Below are 25,817 nucleotides of genomic sequence, written 5' to 3'. Positions count from 1 at the left end.
TGCTGGCTGGGGAATTCTGGGAGTTGAAGTCCAGACATCTTCAAGTAGCCAAGGTTGAGAAACACTGCTCTACTGCATCTAACAAAGGTGGGTGGAATTATATGTAAAGATGATCTTACGATCATCCTTAGAAAAAAGGGTCTTTACAGACTGTACAGTGTACGTTGTGCTTTTGTTACTAATAGGAGTAGAAAAAGGGTCCCCTAAAATAATTAGTACATCTAGATTGAGGGGGCGGGGGGAGTTGAGATCACATTTCACTCCTGAAAGCTCTGATTGCGACATGATTTGGGCCAAAAGTTCTTCAAAGGTTGTTAACATTTTAAATTTTCGCTGGACTTCCTGCTTTTATTTTTGGAAGACGTTTCGCTTCTCATCCAAGAAGCTTCTTCAGCTCTGGCTGGATGGTGGGGAAGGGAAGGATTGATATTCCTTGCAGAAAGCTGGTCATTTGCATCCTTTTAGAGGGTCGTTGAGACCACTTGGAGGTTTATCTGTGTCACTGGAGTCACCTGAGTGGTGCAAATGTGAGTGGAGCCTTCTTGGAACTGTTGAAAGGATTGTGTTGTCGATTGGAGATAGATGATGTCAAAGATGGATAGATGGATGAGAAGCGAAACGTCTTCAAAGAAAAAGCATAAAGTCCAGTTGCCTCTTGAAAAAGCACCTTTGGGACAACCATGACCTGGATAACTGAGAATCTCCATAGATATATAGAAATAGCACTTAGACTTATATACCGCTTCATAGTGCTTCACAGCTCTCTCTAAGCGGTTGAGGGCCTATTGCCCTCAACAATTTGGGTCCTCATTTTACTGATCTCGGAAGGATGGAAGGCTGAGTCAACTTTGAGCCTGGTGAGATTTGAACTGCCGAACTGCAGCTAGCAGTCAGCTGAAGTAGCCTGCAGTACTGCACTCTAACCACTGCGCCACCTTGGCTCTATATATACCTATATATAGAGCTGAGGCTCTATACCTATATACAGGTAGCCCTCAACTTACAACCACAAATGCAACTGGGATTTTAGTTGTTGAGTGAAGCACTCGGAGACCGACCACATGACTGCTTCTCTCAACCAATCCTGGAACTCCCAGTAATGATTGTTATGTGATTTTATGGGTCATTAAGTGGTAAGGAGTGTGGGGTGACTGAGGAGGAAGGCCATTGTAAATCTGGACCATTAGTACACAAACTGCCTTTAAGTCAAGGACTACCTACACACAGACAAGATTTTAAATAAACCTTTGGGCCATAAATGTACTTCTCTTTTTAGCTTTATGCCATTATCAGATATTCACTTGCTCCTTTAAAAAGGGAATTAGACAAAGGTGAGCAAAAGAATGGGTTTACAGTCGTTGGAGTGGAATTCTCTAGGGATCATATTCACAGCATAAAAAGGTGTAAATGATATTCCCCAACAGTAAAATATGCTTACGAGGCCCCAGTGCCCGATAGACTTTTATAACCTGCCATGAAGTGCATGACTGCCTTAATAAGCAAGACATTTAGAAAAAAAGATAACTATGTTGTATAATCTGATGAAATTCTTCACCTGTTTTGCCTTTAATCCAAATTTATTTATTTCATTTTTATTGAGTTAGGTATGAAAACTTGTATGCCGCCTATCTTGCCCCGAGGCGACTATCCTGTGGGAACAATATTTGGATGTTGTTGTCCCTTTGTCCCATATTTGGAGTCACAGAAGGAAAATAGAACCAGAGTGGGAAGGGGGAACTTTTAACCTTCAGGATTGTGTCTCTTTCTTAGCACCCCAATCAACACGGCATAACGAAAGCATCCCCAATTCTGGATTTTGTTAAAATATTTTTCATGACTGGGAGAGACATGGGAACAAGGTCAGCCAGTGAATAGGCATAGCAACTAAGTCAGCCAATGGGAGCTTAAACAGATCTGAGTCTGTGAAGAGAATTGAAACAGAAACGTAAGAAGATAGCAGTCTGCTGCTCTGAGAAGTAAACTAGCAATCTGTCTGGGCTTGTCTGCTGAAATGAAACTAACTGCTTGTGTTTGCTTGGAACTCTCCTGCCTTGCATTTACTTGGAAGAACCACCTGTTGGCATTGTACATTTATTCATCTATTCTTATGTATACAAAGAAGTTAATGAATCCTGCTGCATCAGTTGTCTGTGTGTGCTTCTGGATTTGAATGTATGCAACAAACTGTGACAGATTTGCAATATAACGTGCTATACAGGTAGCCCTTGACTTATGACCGGCCTCTTAGCAGCCGTTCAAAGTTACCTGGGGCAATGAAGTTACAATCACTTCCGAAGTTCTGATTACAGAATAACAGAGAATAACAAGAATCGGAAGGGACCTTGGAGGTCTTCTAGTCCAACCCCCTGCTTAGGCAGGAAACCCTACAGCATTTCAGACAAATGGTTGTCCAATCTCTTCTTAAAAACTTCCAGTGTTGAAACATTGACAACTTTTGGAGGCAAGTTGTGCCACTGATTAATTGTTCTCAATGTCAGGAATTTCCTCCTTAGTTTCACATTGGATTAGTTCCCATCCATTTAATCTTCTCTTGCTCCCCGTTGCAAATCCCACCCCCTTCTAGCCCTGATGACGCTCCCTAGTTGGGTCATGAAATGTCTCCAAGAAAAGCAATCTCAGCACCCTGTAGAATAACACTGATAGCAAATCCCTTTTTAGTTCCAGGTTGCTTGTCTCCTTGATTAAGAATAGAACAGAATAACAGGGTTGGAAGGGGCCTTGGAGGTCTTCTCGTCCTACTCCCTGCTCAGGCAGGAAACCCTACACCATTTCGGACAGATGGTTCTCTAATCTCTTCTTAAAAACCTCCAGTGTTGGAACATTCACCTTGTCTGTTCCACTGATTGATTGTTCGAACTGTCAGGAAATTTCTCCTTAGTTTTAGGTTAGTGGCTTCAACTTGTACTTGAGAGACCGCCTGCTGCCAATTACCTCCCACAGACCCATTAGATCTCACAGGGTTGGCCTCCTCCGGGTGCCATCTACCAGCCAATGCCACCTGGCTATTACCCGGGGGAGGGCCTTCTCTGTGGCAGCTCCGGCCCTCTGGAATGAACTCCCCGCAGGGATTCGGACCCTCACCTCTCTCCGGGCCTTCCGAAAAGCCGTCAAAACCTGGCTTTGCCAGCAGGCCTGGGGGTGATGAGTTCCCTCCCCTCTCGACATGTATGGTTGTGCGACTGTTGTCTACTTTTATTATTTGTATTTTGTCTTTTATGTTCCCCCTTTTTTTCCCCCTTGAATTGTTCGCCGCCCTGAGTCCTCCCGGAGAAGGGCGGCATACAAATAATAAAATACCAATACCAATACCAATCTCTTCTTAAAAACCTCCAGTGTTGGAACATTCACCTTGTCTGTTCCACTGATTGATTGTTCGAACTGTCATGAAATTTCTCCTTAGTTTTAGGTTAGTGGCTTCAACTTTTTGGGCACCAGGGACTGGAGAAAGAAGGGTGGACCGGAGAAAGAAGGGTGGACCAGAAGGGGGGCGTGGTTTCGCCTGCTGCCTGCATCTCGCGGATTGGGCTTCGTGGACCAGTTGCTGATTGGTTGACCATGGGTTGGGGATCAGTTTGCTTCTCTCCTTGAAGTTCTGGATTGCTTCTTCTAATCCAGTGTTTCTCAACCTTGGCAACTTGAAGATGTCCGGACTTCAACTCCCAGAATTCCCCAGCCAGCATTCGCTGGCTGGGGAATTCTGGGAGTTGAAGTCCGGACATCTTCAAGTTGCCAAGGTTGAGAAACACTGTTCTAATCAACCCTCCTCCCCCCATTCTCACATTTCTCACGCACTTGCCTTATAAAAGGGCATCAGCTTTAAGAAAGAAAAAGAACTGCGCAGGAGTGATCTTTTCCTTCCTTCGCACCTATCTATCGTGGTGCCGACGTTAACTAAGGTATCCACACGCAGAAGAGGAAACCTCCCTCCGATCGTAAAACAGGCTGTTATTTTCTGCTCAGCAGTTCGCGTTACCGCAGTTCGTGCTAATTAATTAAAGGAGCTGTTGCCTTGATGTGCAAACAGGGAATCTGAGAAACCGAGAGGCCTTTTAGGTCTTCCGACTGAAGTTAAGTCAATCTGGGCGCAAGCGATCAAATCTAATGAAATCACATGTCAGTGCTAAGCTTGCAAAAACTGTGAAGTCTGACTGGGGAGTAAAAGGATTATAATTAGATTTCCAATAGGATAATAACTAAATGGCAGAAAGCAGTAAAGAGAAATATTACTTTGTTCGCTAATGGCGCTGCTGTTTTGGCTTCCTCCGTTTTTTTTTTTTTTAATTCAGCGCGGCTCATAGTTACGCTAATTTAATTTGCTTTTATCAGCAAAAAAAAAAAAGACGCAGCCCTCAAACGGTCCTTGAATGTCATTTGCAAAAATCATTGATCTGAAGGTGCTCTTAATGGCACCCGGTATGTTTATTTTATGGCAAACAGAGATTGGATGATGAAAACTAACCGATGCTGCTGTCCTCATGTTTGGCTACAAGTGAATTATTGGCACCGGAGTACCCCGAGGGTTTAAATGGAAATCGTTCCTTCGGATTAGCAGTCTGACGGGCAATTGGATATCCAAATGATGACTAAATCACTGTCATAACTTGGGGGACAGGTCATAATAGCAATAGCAATAGCAGTTAGATTTATATACCGCTTCATAGGGCTTTCAGCCCTCTCTAAGCGGTTTACAGAGTCAGCATATTGCCCCCAACAACAATCCGGGTCCTCATTTCACCCACCTCGGAAGGATGGAAGGCTAAGTCAACCCTGAGCCGGTGAGATTTGAACAGCCGAACTGCAGAACTGCAGTCAGCTGAAGTAGCCTGCAGTGCTGCATTTAACCACTGCGCCACCTCGGCTAAGTAGCCCGTTGTAACTATAGATAAAGGTAAAGGTTCCCCTCGCACATATGTGCTAGTCGTTCCCGACTCTAGGGGGTGGTGATCATCCTCGTTTCAAAGTCGAACGCTGTCCAAAGACGTCTCCATGGTCATGTGGTCAGCATGACTCAATGCTGAAGGCACATGGAACATTGTTACCTTCCCACCAAAGGTGGTCCCTATTTTTCTGCTTGCATTTTTACATGCTTTCGAACGGCTAGGTTGGCAGAAGCTGGGACAAATGACGGGAGTTCACTCCGTTACGCAGCACTAGGGATTTGAACTGCCGAACTTTCTGATGGACAAGCTCAGCGTCTTAGCCACTGAGCCACCCTGTCCCCATGAACAGGTGTCAAACAAACAGTCATAAGTCAACAGTCTGCACAGTCATACCTGTGCAGAACTATTGCAAGATTGTACTCAGTTCAATTCAATTCTTTTATTCTGGTCGCAAACTAGAATAAATATTAAAACACTGAAGTAAAACAGAACAAAACAAGGCATAATGGTAGACTGCGATTAATGGTGGAATCATTGATAAGTGAGCAGAGTCTGCCTAATTTTACAGGCAATGGAACAGAATTCAGCTATGTTAGCTAGAGAAACTGTAGTCTACATATTTGACAGGAAAAATGATATGTAGAAGAGATCAGAATTTCCTGGACATTCTGTCAGGTAAGTGGTTATATTTTGCCAGAGGGCAGGATAAAAAGCAATGGATGGAAACTAATCAAGGAGAGAAGCAACCTGGAATTAAGGAGAAACTTCCTAACAGTGAGGACAATTAACCAGTGGAAGAGAAGTTGCCTTCAGAAGTTTTGGGTGCTCCATCACTGGAGGTTTTTAAAAAGAGACTGGACAGCCACTTTCTGAAATGTTATAGGGACTCCTGCTTGAGCAGGGGGCTGGACTAGAAGACCTCCAAGGTCCCTTCCAGCTCTACTCTGATTGAAGGAGTTATGAGTCCAGGGGTCCTTCCTTATAGAGGGTGCAAAATAACAGCGCATGAGTTGTGGTTTCAAGGGCCCCTTGTCCACTGGGACACAATCTCAGCTCATATACAGCTTTTTTGGATCAGCTGCTGTGAGGAGGGCATTACAGCATCCTAGAATTAGATCCTTTAAAATTTAGAGACAGTTAGATGATATAAATATCTTGGTGGTTTATGGAGGGGGCTATGCCTGCTCAAGAAAACATTATTGGGTACAGCAGTAGGGATTATTGGAACTTCCTGATCTTTAATACCCTGTTGAAATGCACTAAGTTCACATTCATAGCCCAAGATGTTTATTGGAATGTAATTATCAATATAAAGTGTGCTCAGATGCTGAAATACACCATGTAAATTAATTGGAGAGAGTGGAAGGGAAAGGTAGAGGTAAGGAGAAAGAAAGGAGACAGGAGAGAGGGAAATAGAAGGGAGAAGAGAGGTCGGAGAGAAAGAAGGAGCGGAAAGAGGAGAGAAGAGAAGGAGAGAAGAAGCGGAAGTAGAGAAGAGAGGGATGGCAGAGGGGAAGAAAGGAGGTAGGGAGGAAGAGAGAGGGAGAAGAGATAGAACAGCGATGAAATAGGCATAATATAGTGTATTGAAAGCAGAAGAGCAATGACAGCTGTTCTGGGTTGAGGGAATGATATAATAATGGACAAAAAATATGTTCAGATGTAATGGTATACCTATGGTTATATGTATGAAATTAAAATAAAATAAAAAACTTCTTTCTTTAAAAAAAAAAAGTTCACGTTCATAGCTCATTGATGGGGATTCTTGTTAGGAGAGACCAAAATGTTGGAGTTTCAGTGATTAAATTCTAACCCATGTTGATTTTAATTGTCCTCCATAAGGAGAGGGCTTATCGTGCTGTATCATGCGGGCACAATGTGGCATGGACATCCCTCCAATACAGCATGGGATATATCCTGGAAGACCACATACCTTGCATTGCCGCGTTCTCATGTTGAGTCCCGTTGTGGTCAACTTCCATTTCCGGAATCCCAGCATCTGCCAAGCATAACATTCATATCACTGTCCAACATGAAATGCAGAGAATGTAATCATATTGGAAGATTTGTTAATAGCATTTAAGACTTATATACCACTTCACAGTGCTTTTACAGCCCTCACTAAGCGGTTTACAAAATCAGCCTATTGCCCCCAACAATCTGGGTCCTCATTTTACCCACCTTGGAAGGATGGAAGGCTGAGTCAACCTTGAGCTTGGTGAGGATTGAACTGCTGGCAGTCAGAGAATTAGCCTGCAATACTACATTCTAATCATTGTGCCATCACAGCTCTTATTACTCTTATTAGGGAGGGAGGGAAGGGAGGGAGGAAGGAAGGAAGGGCAATAGCATTTAGACTTCTATACCGCTTCACAGTGCTTTTAAGCCCTCTCTAAGCGGTTTACAGAGTCAGCATCTTGTCCCCAACAATTTGGCTCCTCATTTTACCCACCTCGGTAGGATGGAAGGCGGAGTCAACCTTGAGCTGGTTAGGATTGAACTCCTGGTTGGTGGGCAGAGTTAGCCTGCAATATTGCATTTTAACTACTGTCAAGGAAGGAAGGAAGGAAGGAAGGAAGGAAGGAAGGAAGGAAGGAAGGAAGGAAGGAAGGAAGGACAATAGCAATAGCATTTAGACTTCTATACCGCTTCACAGTGCTTTTAAGCCCTCTCTAAGCGGTTTACAGAGTCAGCATCTTGCCCCCAACAATTTGGGTCCTCATTTTACCCACCTCGGAAGGATGGAAGGCTGAGTCACCTTGAGGTGGTTAGGATTGAACTCCTGGTTGTGGGCAGAGTTAGCCTGCAATATTGCATTTTACTACTGTCAAGGAAGGAAGGAAGGAAGGAAGGAAGGAAGGAAGGAAGGAAGGAAGGAAGGAAGGAAGGAAGGAAGGAAGGAGGAAGGAAGGAAGGAAGGAAGGACAATAGCAATAGCATTTAGACTTAAATACCGCTTCACAGTGTTTTAACAGCCCTCTCTAAGCAGTTTACAGAGTCAGCCTATTGCCCCCCGATAATCTGGGTCCTCATTTTACCCACCTCGGAAGGATGGAAGGCTGAGTCATCTGGAGCCTGGTGAGATTTGAACTCCCAAATTGCAGGCAGTCGACAGTCAGCAGAAGTAGCCTGCAGTACTGCAGTCTAACCACTGCGTCATTATGGCTCTTTACCTTGTTATCCCATTTTTTTAACCTTGTATCCCCATCCTTTCCCTCCCCCCCCCCCCGGAAGCTCAAAGCACTGTGGATGCTTTGACTCTTACTCAGTTGTCTCCCCTTCCTCCCAGCTGATTAAATGAGATCCAGAAGATCCTTTTACCATTCAGCATCCTGAGACCGTCCCCTGTCGTAGCCTGCTTCAGCGCTTGTTCCACTTGCTCTCTCTCCGCTTCGATTCGAACTCCAGGCTTCCTGCAATTTCCCTCTTCGCTTTCCTTCTCCTTTTTCAAGCGCTTTTGAATCGTGGCTGAAAGAGCAACAGAGCCATTAGGAACAGGGATCCCGCCCCAAAATTTGACGACAGAAGGACACCTCCGCTGATAATTTGGTTGTCAGCCTGCAGCCATCTTTTCTGTTGGATCTTGGGCCTGCCACACTTTCTATTATTCTACTATGATATTGTCTATTGTGGGAAAAACGGAAAAGGGAGGATTGTAAGGAGTGAGATGCAATGTAGCCATAACAACATTCTTTCTAGAAAGCCAAGGTCATCTTTTGTATTTGCACCTCTGCACCTGACCGGAACTGGATGGGTGGAAGATGCCAGCACAGCAGTGGGAGGTTGGACCATGTGATGGACTTGTGGGTGTGGGGGCAAGATTTTGAACTTTCAACAGGGTGGGGAAAACCGGGAAGCCTTCAGATTCGGGTTTCCCACAGATGTGCCAACATGTCTCTCTTATTAAATTGGGACTTCGAAGAATCCTTTGCCTTGGACTCTGATTTACTTTTAAATGTTATTTGGAATCCTGACGTTGTTTTGGCATCTGGAGTGCAAGAGGACTTTTGTTAATGATTGTGCTGCTGTGTACAGGTAGTCCTTGACTTATGACCACAACTGAACCCCATATTTCTGTTGATAAGCAAGATAGTTGTTAAGCGAGTGTTGTCCCGTTTTACGACCTTTCTTGATACAGTTGTTGAGTGAATCACCACGGTGGTTAAGTTAGTAACATAGATCGTTCTTAAGCGAATCCGGCTTCCCCGTTGACTTGGCTCGTCACCAGGTCTCAAAACGAGATCGCACGACCCTGCAACTGTCATAAGTCCATGCCAGTTGCCAAGCATCTGAATTCTGATCACGTGACCCTAAGGATGCTTCAACGTTCATGTGAAAAATGGTCATAAGTCACCTTTTTTCAGTGGCGTACTTAACTTTACCCAATGCATGATTTTAAGTCAAGGACTTTCTGTACCTAGAAGGGGCTTGAGCCATTCCGCTGCCAAGGAGGAGCAAAACAAATTCCACATCCACCCATTCCAGTGGTGGGTTCCGGATCCCGTTGCAACCAGTACAGTGCAACGGGGCCCAGCACCCCCTACATGCACGTGCGCAGGACGCGCGGACACATGCATGCATCCTGCCTGATGCCTCCGCGATGCTCCAGCGGACTGTTGCGCAGGCACCGTACGCTCCGTGCGCGTAAGCACCGGAGAGTTTAAATACAGGTAAGGAGCTTGGGCGGGCAGGTGGACCCTCCGGAGTACCGTATTGGAACGGTACCTGGTGTTCCCGGTAGGCACCGGTACGCCCGTACTGGGGCATACCGTCTGCAACCTATCACTGACCCATTTCATACTTTGGAACCAAGTAGAATAGAATTCAAATATTATTTCAGTACTTCTAATGGGAGAACTTTCTTGAGTACAACGGAAGGGCCAATGGAAAGCAACAGACCATTCTCAGTTTCATCCCTGGCTACATCAGATGCATTTCTCCTCTCCTAACACATCAAGTTGGTAACAAAACTATATACGCAGTTGGTAACAAAGCTTCACAAATTCACAGTCAATCAATAAAGGGTTTTGTTGGGACCAGGAGTTTGCTTCATGCTCTTGGGAAGCTTAGGTTAGAACATGTCCGTTGATATGACCTTGGTTCCCACGGGTTGGTGGATGTTATGACCAGACATCTGAAGCACCACATTCCTAAGTGCCCCCCCACCCCCCTTGAAGTCGTTTTGCAGGTTGACACTCCGATTACCTCTGCTTTGCAGCTCAGCTGTAAGCTGCCTTTCCAGGTTCTCTCTCAACTCTCTTTCCCTGCACAGCTCCATCTTTAGTTCCTTCTTTTCCTGTTGGATCTGCTTTTCCTGCACTCGGGCGTTATCCACGGCGACTTTCAGCAATCCCTGTTTAAAAAAAAATAGGCAAAGGTGAAATCTCCCTCAACAAGAACATCTAATTAATGCAGGAAGAGGAGAAGGAGAATAACGATGGAAAAATATATATCCTAGCCCAGTGTTTCTCAACCATGGCAACTTGAAGATGTCCGGACTTCAACTCCCAGAATTCCCCAGCCAGCGAATGCTGGCTGGGGAATTCTGGGAGTTGAAGTCCGGACTCTTCAAGTTGCCAAGGTTGAGAACACCTGTCCTAGTCAGTGGTGGGATTCAGCCAGTTTGCACCTATTCGGGAGAACCGGTTCTAACTTTCTAAGAGGTCAGAGAACCGGTTGTTGGAAGAAATCTTCTTTTGTTTTTTTCCCACTTTACAGGGCTAATCCTGTAAGGAAGGCAGGAAGAAACATTAATATTGAGCCGAGGTGGCGCAGTGGTTAAATGCAGCACTGCAGGCTAATTCAGCTGACTGCAGTTCGGCTGTTCAAAATCTCACCGGCTCAGGGTTGACTCCAGCTTTCCATCATTCCGAGGTGGGTAAAATGAGGACCCGGATTGTTGTTGGGGGCAATATGCTGACTCTGTAAACTGCTTAGAGAGGGCCTGAAAGCCCTATGAAGCGGTATATAAGTCTAACTGCTATTGCTATTGGCTATTCTGTGTTGTTTCTAGCTTAATCTTTATTGCCCTGCTTACAGAAAGTGCCTCTCCGGTTAACCCTTATTACATTGTAACAGCTAAGGCAAAGCACCGATCGACCTGAGTGATGTTGAGTTGGCCATGCCCACACGGTCACATGACTACTAAGCCCCACCTACCCACCTGGTCATTAGGACAGAGAAACCGGTTGTTAAATAATTTGAATCCCACCACTGCACCCGGTCATATGGCGGCAAGCACTCCCACCCGGTCACATGGCTGGCAAGCCACTCCACAAAGGAGGCCACACCCACAGAATAGATTCCAACATTTTTTGAAACCCACCACTGATCCTAGCAAAGAAAGTTATATATATTTCCCCCTGTTTTTCATTTGGGCCCATCCCTTGGTTGATTTTATAGCTGAAGAAAGCAAAGGATCAGCTTCTAGGATGACAGGAAATCAGATAAAGTGGGCCTTTTCCGATTTAGTGTCCCCATCAAACACAGCCCAGCAGAGACATTCACTCTATACCGTTCCAGAAAATGCGCGCAGTGTACAATATATGTCTTTTTCTCCTGTGGAGCGTCAAGAGTAGCTGGTTTTTGTAATCTATACCAAAGTTGAATTCTGTCAACCTTTTTGTGGTAAGCCTGCTCAGAAAGCGGGAAGCTGGAATTCAGGAATATTATTTTATTGTTATTGAGTATACAGTACAGAGAGATGCGGTGGCTCAGTGGCTAAGATGCTGAGCTTGTCAATCAGAAAGGTCGACAATTCGGTGGTTCGAATCCCCAGTGCCGTGTAACGGAGTGAGCTCCCGTTACTTGTCCCAGCTTCTGCCAACCTAGCAGTTCGAAAGCACGTAAAAAAATGCAAGTAGAAAAATAGGGACCACCTTTGGTGGGAAGGTAAGAGCACTCGGTGCACCTTCAGCATTTAGTCATGCCAGCCACATGACCACGGAGACCTCCTCGGACAGCGCTCTTCGGCTTTGAAATGGAGATGAGCACCGCCCCCCTACAATCGGGAACGACTAGCACATATATGCGAGGGGAACCTTTACCTTTACCTACACAGTATAGGGGTGGTATTCACTTACTTTCCCTACCAGTTTGCAATCTGAGCACGCCCCTCGACCACGCATCGCTCAGCCTTTCTGAAAGGTTTACAAATGTAGCTGTGCCAACCATAAACCCTTACACTGGGCACTGAGCTTCCATATATATATCATGCCAAATGTATCATGGCATATTTATGGGAATTCCACCACTGACCATTTCTGAAATCTCATGTTTTTGGAGGATCTGAAGATTAGTCTACCATAAACCAAGGGTGTCAAATTGGTAGCCCATGGGCCGGATTGTCACGCACTAGCCACGCCCACCCCAGCTCGCAAAAGGGAAAACCGGTCACGATACGTCCTGTGATGGCAACGTGGTGCGGCGAGTTGGACAGCCGTGGTCTAAACACAGCTAATTCTTTACAGATAAGATTTAGAGAAAAAATCGCAGGACTTTCTCACCTGAATATTGGTTATAGAGTTTCCACTGAAGACAACCATCGGCAACGAGGAACGGTGCTGGAAATCCATGGGGCAAAGTCTGCCCAGCCAGTTTGGACCTTTTCTAGGGTTGGTTTGAGTATTGGGATGGCGATCTGGACTTCTTCGTAAGACAAGAGACAAAAGAGGGGTTATAAGCGATCTGATCACCTGAGGAGCACCGAGCGATGATGGAGATGGTGGGACTGACCATCAGAGAGACATGGGTCTTCTTATCTTGCTTCAGTCCTTGTCACTCTTCAGCTCAACCTAATTAGGGGCGTTCATTGGGAGGAAAAAATAGGAGAAAGGGGTATATACCACAGTGGTTAGAGTGCAGTACTGCAGGCTACTTCCGCTGACTGCACTTTGGCAGTTCAAATCTCACCAGGCTCAAGGTTGACTCAGCCTTCTATCCTTCCGAGATGGGTAAAATGAAGACCCCAAATTGTTGGGGGGGGCATTGGTTGACTATGTAAACCGCTTAGAGAGGGCTGTAAAAGCACTGTGAAATTGTGTATAAACCTAAGAGCTATTGCTATTCATTCCTTCCTTCCTTCCTTCCTTCCTTCCTTCCTTCCTCCTCCTCCCTCCCTCCCTCCCTCCCATGCACCCATCCATCCATCCATCCATCCATCCATCCATCCATCCACGTGTTTAGAATGCAGTATTGCATGCTAACTCTGCCCACTGCCAGCAGTTCGATTCTGATCTGCTCAAGGTTGACTCAGCCTTCCCTCCTTCTGAGGTAGATAAAATGAGGATGATATGCTGACTCTGACATCCACTTAGAGAGGGGTGTAAAAGCACTGTGAAGCGGTATATAAGTCTAAGTGCTATTGCTATTGCTATACCCCACCTTGAATGTCTGAGTAAAAGTCAGGGGTATAAACTGGAAGAACGAATTATGAACTCAAGTCAACGTTTAAGACTTTTGCCCCAGACCCATCTATTTCAATATTCTGTCTTCACAGTGGCTCATCAGACCTATGCTTACATAGAAACCAAAACATCACAACTGTTTTCCCGATTGTGTTCCCAGTGATGATTCTGCAGAAATCCAGAGACTCAGTTTGTCACATGTAGTATGTCAAGTTTCTCCTGTGATTTCCCTCCCAAACCCATTCTCGTCCAATTAGACAGAAGATAATTTTGACTGCCAACTTTCTTTCAAAGGAAGTGAGATTTGAGGTGGAATGCAGAGTCTGTGCACTTATCATGTGATGAAGTAAGTCTATAATCTGTGCAAATGGCCAATCTTTTCATTATACAACCACCATGCTGGTGATTTGTAGCTCCGTCAGCTTCAATTGTTTAATTAAATCCCGAGACCTGAGGAAGCAGCTCCTCCGCAGAGGTTTCTCCAGCTGAGAAAGGTCGATTGCAAAAAAAAGTTCGGAGTAATGGAAAAATCTGACAAAGAAAACAACGGTAATCGTAATTGTCTTTGCCACTCCTACAGTAAACTGAGCTAGGAAAAACAACAGCCATCAAGAAGAATTAGAAACCAATTCTCAAATGTCCCAGGAACAAACAGGAAAGTTTTATTTACAAGGCTTTTTGCCAAGGGTCAAGCTTGCCCGATTGACACGATGATTGCCAGATCCCAATCATATGACTAGGGGTCACGGTGGCTCAGTGGCTAAGACGCTGAGCTTGTCGATCAGAAAGGTCAGTAGTTCGGTGGTTCGAATCCCTAGCGCCGCTTAACAGAGTGAGCTCCCGTTACTTGTCCCAGCTTCTGCCAACCTAGCAGTTCGAAAAGACGTAAAAAAATGCAAGTAGAATAATAGGGACCACCTTTGGAGGGAAGATAACAGCGTTCTGTGCGCCTTTGGCGTTTAGTCATACTGGCCACATGACCACAGAGACATCTTCAGACAGCGCTGGCTCTTCGGCTTTGAAATGGAGATGAGCACCGCCCCCTAGAGTAGGAATGACTAGCACAGGTGTGCGAGGGGAACTTTTATCTTTAATCATATGACTACTTGAGTGCTGGGACACCAGAAGTTCAAGGACCAGTCAAAAATATCACATCTTCAGTGCCACCACAACATTGAACACTTGCTGTATGAGTGGCTATTAAACAAGGACTATGGGGTACATTATCTCCAGTAAAGGTAAAAGAGTTTATCTGGCTTTTACTCTGCTAGTCGAGGCCGACTTTAGGGTTCAATGCTAATTTCTGTTTCAAGGCCACAGAACCAGCACTGTCTGAAGAAACATAAAACAGTACTGACCCCTAAAGTTGGCTACGACTAGGTAAAACCCGAAGAAACTCCTTAATATTTATTGGAGATAATTGTTGTGGCAGTAGATTCAGACAGTGAGGAGGTTTGGGAGGAAGATGGGCCAGTCCTGGAGTCTGGGGAAGGCTCTAATGAGGGCTCTGCGTCGGAGGGGGCCAGAGTCGTATGCCAGTTATCAGCTGCCATCAGAGTCAGACATCAGTGAGGCAGATGAACAACTGGAGCCTGTTCCCAGTGTGCGCATGCACAGTTGCCAGACAAAGGGAACAGCTAAAGAACAGGGGTCGACATGGGAGTAAGGCTATAGGTGGACGGTGAATGGCCCCTCCCAGAGGAAATAAAAGAGGAGCGAAAGGGGAGGGAGAGTTTGCAGGAGACAATTAGTTTGCTTAATTGGTTCGTGACTCTTTCAGACTCCTTGCCAAGTTTTGCAGATATCGGCCTGGCAGCTCTCCAAGCCAGATAAGGTCTGTGACTGTAAATCCTCCCTTGAAAGACTTTGCTGGATGTGAATGAGCAGAATTCATAGTAAATTATAAAAGGGTTTTTTTTTGGTCGGGACAAGGAGTTTGCTTCAGGCTCGTGGAAGCCTCGGTTAGAACAATAATGTACCTCTGCATACAGATCGTCCTCATTTAATGACCTCTCATACAGCAATTGTTCTGCAATCATGTGTCCAGCATGTCATCGCACCGTGGTGTAAAGCATATGCCAAAACAGCTGTTATTTTCCCACCAAAGTGGTACCTATTTATCTACTTGCAGTTGCATTGCTTTCAAACTGCTAGGTGGGCAGGAGCTAAGGCAGGAACGGGAGCTCACCCCATCACATGGTGGCAGGACTTAAACCGGCAGAGCACAGACATTCTCCCCTGACTTTAAGCCACTGGGCCACTATGCTTCGTACATTATCTCCAATTCAGCTATACATTTTCTTTATTTACCTATTGATTTATATAACCTCAAATCCTAAATTCACTAGAATTCCATTGGTTCATACCTTTTGAGCAACACAGTTCAACAGTACATTGGATCAAGAAATTCCAACAATTTTTAAATGATTAATAACAGAGAAAAATTTTTTTAAAGTGATGCGAGAAATGAAAAGGGTGTTAAGATACCATATAAATGACCTCCGGGGTACTATTTGACAATGTGGAAATAAATATACAGGCTAGAGTGAGCCTTCAACATCTTTTGGAGTCTTGGACAGCAAGTAAAAATAAATGAAATAAGGATCCAAGATAAATGTTGCAAAGTCCTCTCCTAGATCACTGGGACCAAAGCAATTGCTCAAGCAGATCAGGCGCTAACACCCATTTTGGAGACCTTCCAAAAACATTTAATTCAACACTTGAAACTTCACTCTATACATCCTTTGGTGGTCTGTCCTAACCTGATTTAAGAGGAAACCGTGAAATTATGTGAGTTGGTTTTTGCCTTTAAATGACCAGACTAAAATATACACTGAGCAAGTGATAATGCTTCTTGTGAACGTCGAAGCTCTAAAGACGTCCTCAATGGTTTGTAGCCACGTTGTAGGTAAGAGAAGTTGTTACTGGTACTTGTAGTTCCATATTACTCTTTAAGATTTATTAAGAACTAATTGATAATCTGGCGTTGGGTATTTATTTATGGGGGGAAATGTCCGGACCAAATGTAATGTCTAATGTTGGATTTTCCTACTTACCAGAGGGAGCCCCCTTGTGGAGTACTGAAGCCATTACCAGGGCAACTCCACTGCACTGTACCGTAGAATCCATTTTACAGCAGTACAGTAGAATCCATTTTAAGGCACAATAGGCTGTATCTTAACAGAACATACACCCCGAGGGGTGTTACAGTGTCTTACCTCCACCGTATTGTTTCCAGAGAGTGTCATCTGTGTACCAAGTTTGGTTCGCTCCAGAGCTAAGATTCCGCTTTTTGTAATACCACTACAGTTAATATTTCAGATAAAGGTTTAACCATTCTGTTTTGCCTGTCCTCCCAATTATTATTATCTCTCTTTTTAAAAAATATAATTTTACTTCATCTTTTTGAAAATCAATCTTAACAACACACACTCTTTTCTTATTAGGCTATAATTATGTGTGTGTGTGTGTGTGTATGCGTGTGTGTGTTTACTTAGATATTTCATACAATATTTTTTTTAAATGGATACTATCTTAACTGCTTTGCCCTAAACCAGTGATGGCGAACCTATGACACGCGTGTCAGTGCTGACACGCGTAGCCATTTGGGGTGACACGCACAGGATTCATCCCTAAGGTGACCAGACGTTCCGCTGTTGGGACGCGATGCATCTGTAGCGGAGGAGCGGGATCCCGAGGGAGGCTGTTGCAGAAGGGCGAAATCTGAGATTTCTTCGCTTCTGCGGCAGGATAACATTTGTTCTTTAGAGGAAGGGGGGGAGAGACCACTACAGTTGCATTTTTTTCTTGCTGGGGATTTAGAAGTCTTATGTTCACTTTTATCCCGGGGAAAAAACAAAAACCCGAGCCCCGCCGTTGTCCAACCCTCGCGTTTCCTGGCAAGAAATCCATCCCCCATTATGACGAGGTATGCCGGCTTTCGATTGGTAAGGCATCCTCGGCATCCCCCGGGTGATCTCTGGGCCCCCGGCTTCCCCATCTCCTCTCCTATGGGGAGACGTGCATAATGTTGTAAGCTGCCCGGAGTTACCTGTGTGTGAGGTGGGCTGCCCTATGCATTTGCGTTTGTGTGCTGGAGAGAGAGTGAAAAGAGAGGGAGAATTATATTAATTAGAAGCGGCGGTGGCGGACGTCGGCAGCGACTGTAACGACTGCTCGGGCGAGGTGCGAGGAAGAACGGAAGGTCCCTCCCGCCCGCGACGACGGCTCCAGCCATGGACGACCAGGCTGGCCCCAACAACAACAACGCACTGCTCTTGCCGCCACCTCCGGATGGGAAGCAACCACGCCTGTGCGGCCCCTGTGCTGAGGTGGGAAGCGAGTTGGCAAGGCGTGGTTGCTTCCCACCCGGAGGTGGTGGCAAGAGCAGCGCGTTGTTGTTGTGTTGAAGAAGACGCCGGGGCCAGCCTGCTCGTCCATGGCTGGAGCCGTCGTCGCGGGCGGGAGGGACCTTCCGTTCTTCCTCCGCACCTCGCCCGCGCGGTCGTTACAGTCGCTGCTGACCGCCACCGCCGCTTCCCTCGTCCGTCTCGATTGCTGGAAGCAGTAACAAATGGCGCGTCTGCTCCGCTGTCAGCGCCTTGACAGCCACCCCAGCCGGCGGCTACCGGGCCTCGCTGGAGTCAATTGCAAAACCGCGTTCAGCGCTTTGAGGACCTGAGGCATCTTGGGAAATGCAGTTTCCTATCGAAAGAATGGAGTAGCTGCGAATTTGTAACAACAGAAGATAATAACTTGGTGCTTCGCAGGTTACGAAAATCTCAAGTTTGATTTGCACACTGTTTTTTAAAAGTTAGATAAAGAAATTATGCTGTGAAAGCGACTAGAAAGCCTCCCCTCCCTTCCTGTGTGCGAGAAAGGGAAGGAGGAAGGAAGGAGGAGGGGGGAAGGAAAAGAAGAAGGGAGGGGGGAGAAGATGGAAGGAGAAAAGATGGATGGAAGGAGAAAGAATGGGAGGAAGGAGGAAGATGGAATAAAAAAGAAGAAAAGAAGAAGGGGGGAAAAGAGGGAAGGAGGTAGGAAGAAAAGGGGAAGAGAGGGAAGAGCAAAGACAAAGGATGAAGTTGATAGGCAAGAGGAAAGAGGAAGGAAGGAAAAAAGAAAAAGGGAGGAGAGAGGAAAGAAGAAAAGATGGAACTAGAAAGGAAAGAAGGAGGGAGGGAGGAAAGGGGAAGACAGGGAAAGAGCAGAAAGACAGAGAAGGTGAAGGTAGATAGGCAGAAGGAAGGAAAAGAAGAGAAGAGGGAAGGAGGGAAGGAGGAAGAACAGAGCGAAGAGGAAGAGAGAAATGGAAAGAGCAGAAAGACAGAGAAGGTAGATAGGCAAAGAAATGAAGCTGAAAGAATGGAAGGAGGAAGGAAGAGGAAAGGAGGAAGGGAGTGAGTGAGAAGAGAGGATGGAAGGAGAAGGAAGGAAGAGAGGGAAAGAGCAGAAGACAGATAAGGTGAAGGTAGATAAGCAAGAGGAATGAAGGAAGAAGTGAGGAGTCTCGAGGAGGGGGAAAACATTTAGTGACCAGAGTTACAATGGCATTGAAAAAGTGACTGATGAACAAAGAAGTTACTAAGCAGGTATGTTAAATAATTTGTTTTTGGTTTATTAAATACAATTATATTGCAATTATATATTTTTGTAGTTTAAACTATAAATTGCGCAAAATTATGTTTTTGTCGAAGTGACACACAACGCGAGTTATGCTCGATTTTTTGCCGATTTTTGACACACCACGCCAAAAAGGTTGCCCATCACTGCCCTAAACAGTAAAATAGTAAGGTAAATTGAAGAAAAGAGAGAAAGGGAATAGGAGAGAGAGAGAGAGAGAGAGAGAGTGAGAGTGAGAGAGGAGAGAGAAGAGAGAGAGAGAGAGAGAGAGAAGAGAGATGGAACAGGAGAGAGAGAGAAAGAGAGAGAAAGAAAGAGAGAGAAATGGAAAGGAGTGGGAGAGAGAGAAAGAAAGAAATGGAACAGGAGAGAGAGAGAGAGAGAGAGATGGAACAGGAGAGAGAGAGAGAAAGAGAGAGAAATGGGACAGGAGAGAGAGAGAAAGAAAGGGAACGAGAGAGAGAGAGAAAGAAAGAGAGAGAGAGAAATGGAACAGGAGAGAGAGAGAGAGAAAGAAATGGAACAGGAGAGAGAGAGAGAGAGAGAGAGAGAAATGGGACAGGAGAGAGAGAGAGAAAGAAATGGAACAGGAGAGAGAGAGAGAGAAAGAAAGAGAGAAAGAAAGAAATGGAACAGGAGAGAGAGAAAGAAATGGAACAGGAGAGAGAGAGAGAGAGAAATGGGACAGGAGAGAGAGAAAGAAATGGAACAGGAGAGAGAGAGAGAAATGGAACAGGAGAGAGAGAGAGAAAGAAATGGAACAGGAGAGAGAGAGAGAAGAGAGAGAGAGAAATGGAACAGGAGAGAGAGAAAGAAATGGAACGAGAGAGAAAGAGAGAGAGAAAGAAATAGAACAGGAGAGAGAGAGAAAGAAATGGAACAGGAGAGAGAGAGAGAGAGAAAGAGAAAGAAAGAAATGGAACAGGAGAGAGAGGAAAGAGAGACAGAGAAATTGTAAGAAATGGATTTGGAGCAGCATGCTGTCTTAAAACAACCTCACAATCCTGACCAAGGAGAAAGCAACGCCACGGAAATGGACCCTACAAAAATTCATATCGGCTGCCGTCAGGCGCAGAGTGGATGGCTGGTAATGGGAAGGTAGGGCAGATTGAAGTTCCAAAGTAGCATTCGTCTTCTTTAAAGAGATAGACACGGCCTAAATTAGGTGCCAGTGGCTGCAGTGAGGATCAAATGCAAACAGAAGTCATATTTCACCCGGGCCGAGTCAACAGCAGGAAAATAAATAGAAATGTAACAGCCACGCAGGCCCATGATTCATTTTGATAATCTGGCCCAAGAGAGAGCCAGCCGGACAGCCTCCACATCCGAGCTCTTGACCAAAAAGACAAATAGGACGCCACGGGTGGGGATACGGTGACAGCCTAGCAGAGGTCACATCGATTTCCCAGAGCCAGTTTTCACAGAGATGAGATAACCCTGTACTCCATTTGGCCTACTGCTCATATCCTACCTGTCCGTCCGTCCCCAACCATAAATTCCCAAGCCCGGGGGTGGGGGCAGAAAGAGGGCAGTAAAGAAGAGTGAAGGCTCCTACTTACAACTTCTCATGATTAAGATTTTGTGCTAACCAAACACGCTTTGGCTGGCCAAGGTCACATTGCATGTTAACAGTCGGTAATAGCCACGAAGGACCAGCGGGGGGGGGGGGGTTGAAGTGTATTACATTTTTAGCCTCCGCGAGTGGGAAGGGAGGGGGAACCAAAAGCAGAAGTCTTGTCAAACGATTCATCACTTCGCCCCTCTGATTGAAATCGCATCCTGGAGAGAAGATGAACGATCCGGAGCGTCAGAAATCTATTTCAATCTTGAAATAGGTCTTCATGTCTCAACGGTGACTCCCTTTGGGGCTGCTATCGGCAGGAAGTGTGGGCACCGGTTATCTGTTTCGAGGCGCTCAAAATCCCGTCTAAGTCTCAGGAAAGGGGATTTAAGATTACAATGCAAGTGTTTTTGCCTTTCTAGATAGCGATCAATGGGGCTGGTGGGTGCATTTAAATATCAGCATAAAAGGTTCTGGGCAGGGACATGAGAGAGAGAGAAAGGGAGAGGGAGGGAGGGAGGGAGGGAGGGAGAGAGAAAAAGACAAACAGACACAGAGAGGGAGGGAGAGAGAGAGAGAGAGAGAGAGAGATGCAGACACACACAGAGAGACAGACAGAGAGAGGCAGAGGAAAGAAAGACACACACACAGACACACAGAGAGAGAGAGAAAGAGAGAGAGAGAGGGAGAGAGGGAGAGAGAGAGAAACAGAGACACATAGAGAGACAGATAGAGAGGGGAGGAAGAATGAGGAGGGAAGAGAAAAAAGAACCAAACTCAGCTTTTGATTTGATTGATTGATTGATTTGATTTTATTGTATTTATATGCTGCCCTTTTCCCCCGAAGGGGACTCAGGGCGGCTCACAATTCAAATCAGGGAAGGGGGGTACAGACAAAAAAAAAAACGAAACATAACAATGCATAATTTAAAAACACACAACAGTCATACCATTCGAGACGGGGCAACAGCTCTTTAGCCCCAGGCCTGTCGGAACAGCCAGGTTTTGAGGGCTTTGCGGAAGGCCTGGAGGGTGGTGAGGGTTCGAATCTCCACGGGGAGTTCGTTCCAGAGGGTCGGAGCAGCCACAGAGAAGGCTCTCCTCCGGGTAGTCGCCAGTCGACACTGGCCGGCGGATGGAATTCGGAGGAGGCCTAATCTGTGGGATCTAATCGGTCTAGTGGAGGTGATTGGCAGCAGGCGGTCTCTCAAGTACCCAGATCCAATACCATGAAGGGCTTTTCTTCAGTGACACAGAACATGTGAGGGATCCTTGGTGCTCTCTGAGCTTCCTTGTTTCCTTGCAGATGTTTCATAACCCAAACAGTCACTGATGTTACCTAGCTTGGGCAATGAAACATCTGCAAGAAAACCACCAAGTTCGGAGAGCACCCAGGACCCCTCATGTCAACCCCGAGCTACGAATATTATCCTTTATTAGTAATACAGAGAACGTGCCAAGGATTCCAAACTGAGGATGCATTTGACCCAGGGGTGGGTTTCAACCGGTTCGCGGCGGTCCCTGCGAACCGGTTGGTCACCGAACCCGGAAGTAAGTAACTTCTGGGAACGGCGAAGGGCGCGCCGCCCGTGGTCCTTACCCGGTTTTGACGAGTTCTGCGCTTCCACGCATGCGCAGGACGCATACAGCGCCTGCGCGATCATCCAGGAGCAGCTGGAGCATTGCGCAGATGCTAGTACGCATGCGTGCACCGCGTGCGTGCACGAGGACGCCGCCGGCCCCGTTCCAACCGAACCGGTTGGAACGGGGCGAGAAACCCACCCCTGATTTGACCCTTCCCTCAGTCTGGTTGTCTCCTGCATCACAAGCTACTTTGACAGGCTTGGCTAAAACCTGGTCCTTCTTTAGGTGTTGGGACTAAAACTTCCAAAATACCTAACCTACATGGCCAAAGAATGAGAACTCTGGGTGTTGGTGCCCAATGTACGTGCAAGGCATGAGGTTGGGAAACGTGATTACCACACAGAGTAACTCAGGTCAGCAGGGTTTTATTTTAAAGAACAAAGACAAATCTTTGGAAAACGGCGAGGCCGTGCTACAAAATTATGCCAAAGAGAATTATTCATGTAGAATGTAAATGACAATTTACACACGCCGAATGTGCTCCAACCCTTGTTAACGATGACTAGATAATTTATGCAGTCATGACATTTACCTCTGTGTGGATTAATATCACTGAAAATTATCTCTATTTATAACTGGGCACAATAAAAATCTGATGCCATAGCACACTGTCAACAGATTCTTTTAGTTTTAAGTATAGTTTGGTGTGGGCAGGAGTGGGCTTCAAAAGTTTCAGCAACGGGTTCTCGGCTCAGTTGCTGGGTGGGAGAAGCCATGGTGGGAGTGGTCTACTTGACCTCCTGAACCACGGTGGGGGTGGGGTGGGTTTCGCCTTCCCCAGGCTCCGGAGACTTCCTCTGGGAGGGTGAAAACTGCCTCCTCCAGGCTCTGGAGGCCTTCCCCCCCACTCCCCGAGCTTCTCCATGGGCCCTGCCCTTACCTCGCATCCAAAATGGGCCGCGTGGCGATTCCTGGGAGGTGAGGGCGAGGCCAGCCAGGGGATTTGGAGGTTCTCCGAAGCAGCCATAACGTTAGCTACGGGTTCTCCCAAACCCAGGCGAACCTGTAGCAGCCCACCCCTGGGTGTGGGTGAAGAACCACATTCTAAGGAGTGGGAACTGTTGAGGTGTCTCGGAAAAGGAGAAGGGATTTGGGATGGTGAGTAACTAAGAGCAGTATGGACAGAGAGGCAAATGAATCGAAGTTGTGACCTCCATAACTTCTTGTCCCTTTTCAGATCAGCAAGTTCACTATTGGTGTTTTAATTGTCATTTGAGGAATTCTTCTCCTATTGGACTATTCTTCTCACTTCTTCAGTAATTTAGCCAAATATGCTTTGGAAAAAGAGAAAGGAGCTTGTCTGTTGAGGAATATCAGGAATCAGTAATTCTCCAAGTACAACTGCATTATTTTCAACCCCATCTAGAGTTGATGAAGGAAGAACCTGGAATTTTTTGACAGCAAAGCCACCGAGAAGTTCTATTCCTCATTTTACGGGAGAACAATAAAGAAACTTGAGGTTGATCTTTAATTCTGGAGGAAATTAAGTTAAAAATTCAGTCGGGCCCCAATAGCAATAGCACTTAAGACTTATATACCGCTTTACAGTGCTTTACAGTCCTCTCTAAGCAGTGTAGCATATTGTCCCCAACAATCTGGGTCCTCATTTTACCGACCTTGGAAGGATGGAAGGCTGAATCAACCTTGAGCCCATCGGGATCGAACTGCCAAACTGCAGGCAGCTGGTAGTCAGCAGAATTAGTCTGCAATACTGCATTCTAACCACTGCGCCACCACGGTTCCACAAATGCTTGTGGATATTTTGTTGTACTATTAAAACAGGTAGAATACCTGAATCCAACGACTCCTGATTGCTTCATGGATACAACCATATTGTCTTGACAACAATATGGAAGTCAATCGGGGACAATATTTGTAGCTCAGGGTTGCAACAAGGAGTCCTTGATGCTCTCTGAACTTGGTTGTTTCTTATAGACATTTCATTACCCAAACTAGGTAACATCATCAGTGCTAGAAGGGAATGGAAGAGGAGGAGGAGGAAGAGGAGGAAGAGGAAGAACAAGCTTGCACTCAATCCAGACAAGACCAAGTGACTATTGATGTTGCCTCCCAAGGATAGTCCAGATATCCCACCTCTTAGCCTGGGGAGTGAAATCATACACCCCTCAGAGAGGGCTCGCAATTTGGGTGTCCTCCTGGACCCGCAGCTGATGTTAGAACACCATCTGTCAGCTGTAACTAGGGGGGCTTTTGCCCAGGTTCGCCTGGTGCACCAGTTGCGGCCCGACCTGGACCGGGAGGCACTTCGAATGGTCACTCATGCCCTTGTCACCTCAAGACTGGATTACTGTAACACGCTCTACATGGGGCTACCCCTGAAGAGTGTTCAAAGACTACAGTTGGTCCAGAATGCAGCCACGCGAGCGATACTGGGTGTACCTAGATACACCCATGTTACACCCATCCTCTGCGAGCTGCACTGCTCCCTATTGGTTTCCGAACACGCTTCAAGGTGCTAGTCGTTACTTTTAAAGCCCTACGTGGTTTAGGACCTAGCTACCTGAGAGACCGCCTCCTGCCACATACCTCCCAACGACCAACAAGATCTCACAGGTTGGGCCTCCTCCGGGTGCCATCGACCCGACAATGCCAGCTGGCGGCCCCCCGGGGGGAGGGCCTTCTCTGTAGCTGCGCCGGCCCTGTGGAACGATCTACCCGTAGAGATCCGGACCCTTTCCACTCTCCCGGCCTTCCGAAAAGCCACCAAGACCTGGCTGTTCCGGCAGGCCTCGGGCTGTTGATCAATGTCTAGCCCCACTTAGACAGAATGGATGGTGTGTAATTTTAACAACTGTATTTTTACCTTTAATTTTTTAAATGCTTTTTATCTTGTCTGTAAGCCGCCCAGAGTACCAAGGGAGTGGACGGCATACAAATTTATTAAATTTCAAATTTCAAGAGGAGGAGGACTGGGATCCTTGGTGCTCTGAGCTTGGTGTTTTTTTGAAGACGTTTCATTACCCAACTAAGTAACATCATCAGTGCTAGTAGTGAAACATCTGCAAAAAACCCACAACAAAAAACAATCTAGCTCAGAAAACACCAAGGACTCCTAGTATGGAAGTCATTTGTCATTGTTTTCTTCAGAGCTGTTTTTCAAATTCTCAATCTAGCCCATAATATTCCTTGATGGTGTTGCATCCAAATACTAGGCAGATCCAACCAACCCTTCTTACTGTCTGAGCCGAGGTGGCGCAGTGGGTAGAGTGCAGTACTGCAGGCCACTTCAGCTGACTGCTAGTTCAGCAGTTCAGCGGTTCAAATCTCACTGGCTCAGGGTTGACTCAGCCTTCCATCCTTCCGAGGGGGTAAATGAGGACCCGGATTGTGGGGGCGATATGCTGACTCTGTAAACCGCTTAAAGAGGGCTGAAAGCCCTATGAACGGTATATAAGTCTAACTGCTATTGCTATTGCTATTGCTATCTCAGATAAGAGGGCCAAGTACTGATTCCCTGGCTGATTAAACGAATACATATCAACAGTGTGGGTTCTGGGGCGGTAAGCCCGGTACAGGCGTACCGGTGGTGCCGGGAGGAGAGGCCACAGTACCGAAACAGTGCTTTGGAGGCCCTGTTTGCCCGCCCTCATCCCTCACCTGTGCACAGCATATCTTAAGAGTAATACCGCAAGAGTAAAACGGCAGGAAAACACTTACAAAAAC

General features: G+C 46.1%; 1 protein-coding gene across 1 annotated transcript in view; it reads right to left on the bottom strand.

Annotated features, from left to right (window-relative positions):
• The window catches only part of DACH2 (dachshund family transcription factor 2), a 330,864-nt gene that overhangs the window by 3,453 nt on the left and 301,594 nt on the right, over positions 1-25,817 (bottom strand). The window contains 9 exon segments of the mRNA XM_032227064.1: positions 6,835-6,900; positions 8,223-8,286; positions 8,289-8,336; positions 8,338-8,369; positions 10,107-10,254; positions 12,407-12,420; positions 12,423-12,443; positions 12,446-12,498; positions 12,500-12,540. Coding sequence (XP_032082955.1) covers positions 6,835-6,900; positions 8,223-8,286; positions 8,289-8,336; positions 8,338-8,369; positions 10,107-10,254; positions 12,407-12,420; positions 12,423-12,443; positions 12,446-12,498; positions 12,500-12,540 — 487 coding nt within the window.

Source organism: Thamnophis elegans, chromosome 12 (assembly GCF_009769535.1).
Source record: "Thamnophis elegans isolate rThaEle1 chromosome 12, rThaEle1.pri, whole genome shotgun sequence".
Taxonomy (NCBI): Eukaryota; Metazoa; Chordata; class Lepidosauria; order Squamata; family Colubridae; genus Thamnophis; species Thamnophis elegans.
This window is presented reverse-complemented; position numbering and strand designations above follow the sequence as displayed.